This window comes from Orbicella franksi, chromosome 8, assembly GCF_964199315.1.
Source record: "Orbicella franksi chromosome 8, jaOrbFran1.1, whole genome shotgun sequence".
Lineage (NCBI taxonomy): Eukaryota > Metazoa > Cnidaria > Anthozoa > Scleractinia > Merulinidae > Orbicella > Orbicella franksi.
Window position 1 is genome coordinate 1,207,431 of NC_138152.1, and position 7,330 is coordinate 1,214,760.

The 7,330-nt window shown below is 40.3% G+C and overlaps 1 protein-coding gene across 2 annotated transcripts; it reads left to right on the forward strand.

Annotated features, from left to right (window-relative positions):
- The first annotated feature begins 2,372 nt into the window (after window positions 1-2,372).
- Window positions 2,373-5,539, forward strand: LOC145496219 (uncharacterized). Of its 2 annotated transcripts, XM_081475898.1 has the most exons (3): window positions 2,373-2,469; window positions 2,594-3,750; window positions 5,454-5,539. In XM_081475898.1, exon 2 carries the CDS (start codon window positions 2,615-2,617, stop codon window positions 3,719-3,721), a length of 1,107 nt encoding a protein of 368 aa, XP_081332024.1. In that variant the 5' UTR covers window positions 2,373-2,469; window positions 2,594-2,614; the 3' UTR covers window positions 3,722-3,750; window positions 5,454-5,539. The 2 variants fall into 2 exon arrangements, with proteins under 2 accessions (XP_081332024.1, XP_081332023.1); XM_081475897.1 differs by having other exon boundaries at window positions 2,373-3,750.
- Window positions 5,540-7,330: the final 1,791 nt, after the last annotated feature.

The following is a 7,330-nucleotide window of genomic DNA, read 5'->3' on the forward strand; positions in this document are numbered from 1 at the left end:
AGAGGTCAAGATATTCCGTACGTGGACAAGTCCACATACCTTGGAAGTGTGCTCTGTGAGGATGGCAGTACAATACTGTTTGGAAATACAACACACGCTGAATAAAGCAAGAAATGCCTTCATGGACTTAAGTGGGGAGGTCAGCAAGCTACAGCATTAAGATGAAGATTAAGATCTACAAGAGCTGCATGCTGTTCACCCTACTTTACAGTGCTGAATGCTGGCAAATAACTGAGCATGACCTTTCAAGCCCAGCAGCTTTCCACACAACTAATCTCGGGAAGATTCTAAGAATCTTCTAGCCCTGGAAAATCTCTAATGAGAAGTTCCTGAGGCAAGCTAAACATGAGGGTATTTGCACAATTATTGCCAGAGAAGATGGAGATGGTGGATTGGGCATGCTTTTTGAAAGGATAACAACTAATAGCGAGAATAGCAATGCGATGGCTACCAGAGGGCAAGTATAGAAGAGGACGCCCAAAACCAACATGGTGCAGAACGGTGGATGAGGAGTTGAGAGAGCTTAAATACAACTAGAGCACAATTGAAAAACTGGCTAAGAATAGGCAGGGTTGGCATGATTTTGTTGCTGCTCTATGTGCCATACCTGGCATAGTGAGCGGAAAGTATGTTTGGAAGACCAATTCAGTTAAATGTTTACAAGTGACATGAGAAACACAAATATTAGATTGTCTTCTGCGCATGCATTTACCGAAAATGGATCATAAACGTGCATTAATTTAAACTAAATTTAGTTTATCAGATTAAAAAGATTAATATGAGAAGATTGATCTAAAACGATTTAGCATATTATTTAGCCACAAAGTGCCATTGCGATTTTACTGACTTAATTAAATGTAGATGTAGAATAAATACTTTATTGAGCCACCTTGTTTGATCCGCATTGGAGAATGTCGGTCTGTTTTTTTACAAGTTTATGGTTTTTGCCTATCAATTGGTCCATAAACCTGCAAAATAATACCCGACCAATATTTCTCCAATATCAACCTCACACTAGTTCAGTGGTATATGTGTGGAAAACTGTTGCTAATGATTTACTTTAAACATCCCTAGAGATGGCAGGTTGGAAGAAGGGCCGTGTTCACTGGAGGACATTGCCACACGATTGGTTAAATTTTTAACTGGTAAGTAAAACAAATTTTGTGTCTTGAAAATCAGTCAGTATTCTTGTTTATATTTTAGTGATTTATTCTCTTGCAGAAGATTATCAAAGAAGACTAGAAAACTTCTTTGAAGAAGTCACCGTTCAAAAGGTATTGCTACTTTTATGTTTCATTTTCTCACAGTGCGGGAACAGATGGAGTTCTCTGAATCCTGTAGTCTGATTTGTCTACACATTCACCAGTTGGTTAGGCAGGCTGTAGTGGCCTTGGAATTCCAAATTTCTAAGAAAATTTCTGAAAATATCCGTAAAATTTCTTCAGATGATCTTCAAGAATCTTTGCAATTCTTCAGGAGGATTCAGGTCATTGTCGGAAGTGTTCAAAAATAATTGGGTGATACTCATAAGCCTTTGGAAGGGTTTGGTTGATCTATTTTTTTATTGCAATGCACAAAACTATTTACACGAGTTTCCTTACAGTACTTTACTACTTTACTATACATAAGGACTTACGGTTTAACAAAACTAATTCACACTCACTCACGTACACACACTACGAATCAGTTTACATAGCAAAGTCACACCTATTTGAGCCTGACATATTCTAAGTTATTCAGCTACTTCTAGTATTCATATTGCCCACTTCTTCCTAAACATATCCAAATTATTTTTTGTACAGATGTGTTTTTCAGTCTCATACTTTAATTTGACTTTTGATTTAGATTTAAAACCTCGTATACTTGGAAGTTCTTTATTCCTTCTACACACCCATAAATAAATTTTTCCTATAAGTAACAGATAATTAAGTAAGGGAAGTTCTGGTGTTAAAAGACCGATTAATATATTCTTCAAATTAAGATGTATCTGCTGTTTTGTCAAAGATAAGTAATATACTTCGAAATCTTTCCAGAAAAAAATTGAAAAAGAGCAATCATGAAAGAAATGCTGCATTGTTTCTGATTCAGATTTGCAGAAAAAACATAGATAATCTGCAATGTACCCGATTTTGTGTAATTTGGAATTCGTGTAGAGTATAGAGTTCAATATCTTGAACTGAAAGGCCTTGACATATGGCTCAAAAGCAACCGAATGGGGAAGAGAAAAAGCTTTTTTCAGTGCCTCATCAGTTAAATTAAATTCACACTTTAATTTTCTCGCGTCATTAGGAAAGCAAGCCTTTTTACGGACAAAAAGAGAGTAATAGTCTTTTGATTTCTTTTTAGTTACATCAAAAACGCCACAGTCAATTCTACCTTGTCATCAGTCTACGTCACTACGGAGTCACATGAGAAGCGCATGCGCGTTGCTGATCAGTGTGCTTTGCGTTTCGCTGGCAGTTTCACGCTGTGAGTATTTTTAATCCTTTAATCTTTGCAAATCTAAACCATCGCCGGGTTTTTCCACCTTTTACATACCTGGAGAGGAAGGTAAGGCTAAAATTGGATACTTATTGTACTTTTTCTTCTACAGCTCGAGCGATTCCTTTCCAAAATGTCTAATGAAAACACAGAAGCGTCGGGCACCTCCGACGGCTCTCCAAGCATGGTAGATTCACCTAATCTCAATAACCGAGATCTTGCGTTATCTCTAGATAACATAAACAGCAACATGGGGAAAATGGCTAGTCTTTTAGCTAAATTGTGTGAAAAGCCAGTCCCTGACGAACGCCCACAGGGCTTAAAGCGACAGTCAACATCCGCCGTATCGGATAATTCAGACTCTGAGTCTGAAGAAAACTCCCACAAACGACGGCGTCATACTAGTCTCTCAGATGATAATATTAGTCTTCACGCTAGTGATGATCTGGACGACGCAGATGACATTAAAATGCTCACCGAGTGTTCAAAGGCCACCGGCCAAAAAGAGTGGGAAATTCCCGCCAAGGAGACAAAGCTCCTTCAAGACTTTGCTAACAGCCTTGACGAGGATGACGCCACCGGCGACAAAATCCAGCAAGAGCTGGCTGATATTGCACTAAAACGATGGGGCAAGAAGCTGTCTTCTGACAAAATTAAAAGTTTCTCAGACAAATATAAACAGCCTCAGAACTGCTCTGACATAAAGGGTATAAAAGTCAACCCCGAGATATGGAGCCAATTAAATGCCAAGAAAAAGAAAACAGACCTGAAGATCTCAAATTTGCAGCAGGTTATCCGCAAAATCACTTTTGCGACGTTACAAATGACCAATGTGCTTATTCAAAATCCCTCTGGTTTAGAAAACAACAAAATAATGGCTAAACAAGTTGACACCATTGCAATGCTGGGACATGTAAATACGCAGTTGGCCCAGCTGCGAAGAGATGAAATCAAACCATCAATGAAAGCGGAGTACTCTGCTATTTGCTCGGCTGAAGTGCCCATCACTAGCCAATACCTTTTTGGGGACGACTTGGCGAAGCAATTGCGAGATGCCAAAGAAGCGAGCAAAATTAGCCATTCCTTTACATCCTCATCTAAGAATGGTCTCTTCAAAGGCAAACAGCAAAGTTCAAAACAACATGCCCATCATTCTAAAGGTCCTAGAAGAGATTTTTTATGGAAAGGCCAAAACCGGCACTACAACAAGAAAAAATCACCAACCACCGACAAGAAATAATGGAACAATTGCTTCAAATAAAGAACAGGGTAAGGGGCTTTGGAAATTTCTTGCCCAACCTGGTGAATTATTTACAAATGTTATGCAATACATTTCAGGCTGGGCAGGTGGCTGCTCATTTTGCAGCTTGGAGGACCCTTACTAATGACAAAATCCTATTATCGGATGTGTTGGGAGCAGCAATTGAGTGTACTGCCACCCCTGTTCAACACAAGTTATCTAAGCAAATCTTCTCAGAACATGAATATCCCATTGTTTGTCAAGAAGTGCATAAATTACTTGAGAAACGTGTCATCACAAAGGTGTCACCTGTATCTGGGCAAATTTTGTCCAATGTATTCCTTCGTCCGAAGAAGGATGAGACTTATCGACTCATACTAAATCTCAAAAGGTTTAATGAGTCAGTTAGTCATTATCATTTTAAAATGGATTCACTTTCTACCATAACAAAACTAGTTACCCAAAATTGTTATATGGCTTCTGTTGACATGAAAGATGCCTATTACTCTGTCCCCATTCGATCTTCAGATCGAAAGTTTTTACGCTTTATCTGGGAGGGGGAGTTATATGAATTTACCTGCCTTCCTAATGGGTTGTCGTGTCCTCCCCGTATATTCACTAAAATTCTTAAGCCCCCTCTGTCTACTCTGCACAAACAAGGACACATAGCTGTGGCACATCTTGATGACCTTTACCTGCAAGGGCAAACCTATGAGAAATGTGTCCAAAATGTTATAGACACTACCGTCTTGCTGGACAAATTAGGCTTGGTTGTGCATCCAGAGAAGTCTACTTTCATACCCACACAAGTGCTTACTATCCTAGGGTTTGTAATAGACTCAGTAGAAATGACAATACAACTGACCAGTGAGAAAGCCACTAGTTTACAAAATGTCTGTACTGAGTTATTAGAAAACTCTTCCCCTTCTATTAGGGAAGTAGCAAGTGTTATTGGGAAAATAGTTGCTAGCTTCCCTGGGGTGATGTATGGAGCTCTTTACTACCGATACCTGGAAAAAGATAAATCCCAGGCCCTTATTAGAACAAAGGGTAACTTTGATGACTTGATGTCTTTGTCCCCTCATGCTAAATCTGAATTACAGTGGTGGATTCAACATGTGGGAGACATGTACAATGTAATCAACCACCCACAACCCCAGCATCAAATAACAACAGATGCTTCCCTTATGGGTTGGGGGGCAGAATCTGCAGGGGTGTCCTCGGGAGGAAATTGGTCCCATGCAGAGTCTAAACACCACATCAACTATCTGGAAATGTTGGCTATTTTGTTGGGGCTCCAAACCTTTGCTAAAGACAAGAGCAACACACATATCAGAATAATGTGTGACAACACTGCAGCAGTTAATGTGATTAATCACATGGGAACAAGCCACTCAGATTCTTGCAATTCGGTCGCTAAGGAGATCTGGGAGTGGTGTTTGGATCGCAAGATCTGGCTTAGTGCTGCACATATTCCTGGAAAACAAAATCTTATTGCAGATTTTGAATCCAGAAGAAACCAAAGAGAATCTGAATGGAGGCTTGACAAGGCATCACTAATTTGTGCTCTTGAGAGGCTAGACTTCAAACCTGATATAGATTTGTTTGCCTCTCGTATAAATCACCAGTTCCCAGATTATGTGTCTTACAGACCAGACCCCGAGGCTATTGCCATCGATGCGTTTAGCCTGAGTTGGTCCAACCTTAATTTTTATGCTTTTCCTCCGTTTAGTGTTATTCCAACAGTGCTGAACAAGTTGATGACCGAGGGAGCACAGGGGATTTGTGTGTTGCCAGATTGGCCCACACAACCATGGTACCCAACAGCTCTCCAGCTACTCAAACAGAAACCAGTGTATCTAAAAGCCAGGAAAGACCTACTCCAGCTGCCAAGCCATCCCAAGGAAAATCATCCAATCTGGCACAAGCTGAATCTCCTCGTGTGTCACTTATCAGGGAGGGACTAAACAAGTATGCTTTATCACCTGCGGCAAAAGATGTGCTAATGGCTTCATGGAGGGAAGGCACCTCCAAGCAATACCACACTTACCTTAGCAAATGGAATCAATACTGTCAGGACAATAGCATCAATGTTTTTCAGCCTGGAGTAACAAATGGCATTGAATTTCTCGTTTTTCTTTACAAATCAGGCTTAGGATACAGTGCTGTAAACACCGCACGTTCTGCGCTCTCTTCAATATTTGTTTTGGAAGACGGAGTAAAATTCGGAGAGCACCCGTTAGTAGCTTGCTGCATGAAAGGGATTTTTGAGTTAAAACCAGCTTTGCCCAAATATACTGAAATTTGGGACGTTAATATTGTGTTAGATTATTTGAGAGCTGCTGCACCCTTGAGATCCTTATCTCTTAAGCAGCTTACTCTAAATTTGACTATGTTACTCTGTCTCACTACGGGACAGCGTGGACAGACTATACATAAGTTTGATGTTAATTACATCCAAGAAATGGATGACCGCTACAGAATAACTATTTGTGAGAAACTGAAACAGAGTAAGCCTGGGCGACATCTAGCACCCATTGATTTAATTTCTTTCCAAAGTGACAAGAAACTTTGTGTGGTTGAGCATCTTAAGGAATACTTACAGCGCACAAAACAGTTGCGAGAGGAGCACTCACAGTTACTGATAAGTTATGTTAAACCATTTAAACCGGTATCCAAAGATACCATCTCCAGATGGGTTAAGCAAGTGTTAGAGTCAGCCGGGATTGACATTAACAAATACTCTGCTCATAGCAGCAGAGCTGCATCAACGTCCAGTTGTAAGGCCAAAGGTTTAAGCCTAGCAGACATCATGAAGAGTGCAGGGTGGTCTAATTCTAGTACTTTTGCGAAGTTTTATGATAAGCCTGTCGTCACTGCCTCAGCTAATTTTGGCTCCGTGCTGCTGAATCCAGACACACTTTGATCTGTGAAACTGTATTTTCTTTTTCCTTGTTTGGGAATAAAGTTTGTTCACTGTTATGAGTTGCTCGTGATGCAGGACTTTGAAGTCTCATGTGACTCCGTAGTGACGTAGACTGATGACAAGGTAGAATTATCAGATTAAACGAGACTTACCTGTAAGTTGAAGTTTGATCAAGATTCTATCTTGTCATCAGTCCGGAATGAAGGAGTCACATGCCCTTATGTACCCCCCTCCCATGTCCTTCGTTCCTATTTTCTCCTGCACCACTCACGTTGAATACTGATCAGCAACGCGCATGCGCTTCTCATGTGACTCCTTCGTTCCGGACTGATGACAAGATAGAATCTTGATCAAACTTCAACTTACAGGTAAGTCTCGTTTAATCTGATAATTTTGAAAGATGGATTTAGGGCTGTATGATCTGGATTATGATAACCATTCCTTAAATCGAACGGTACAGAGTGACGAAGGTTTGGTTGATCTAGCAAAGTGTTCGGAAAATGTCTAATTATTTTCAGCTATCTTGGGAAGGTTCGGGTGAGCTTTGACTACCTTTGAAACACCTGGAGGACCACCGATAGTCTTCGCTGTAATTTGCCCCTGCGTTACGTACACTGCTCTTAGCAAGTCGGAACAAAGTGATTTTTTCAATTGTATCATTAGTTCCGGTAGAGGGCAGAATT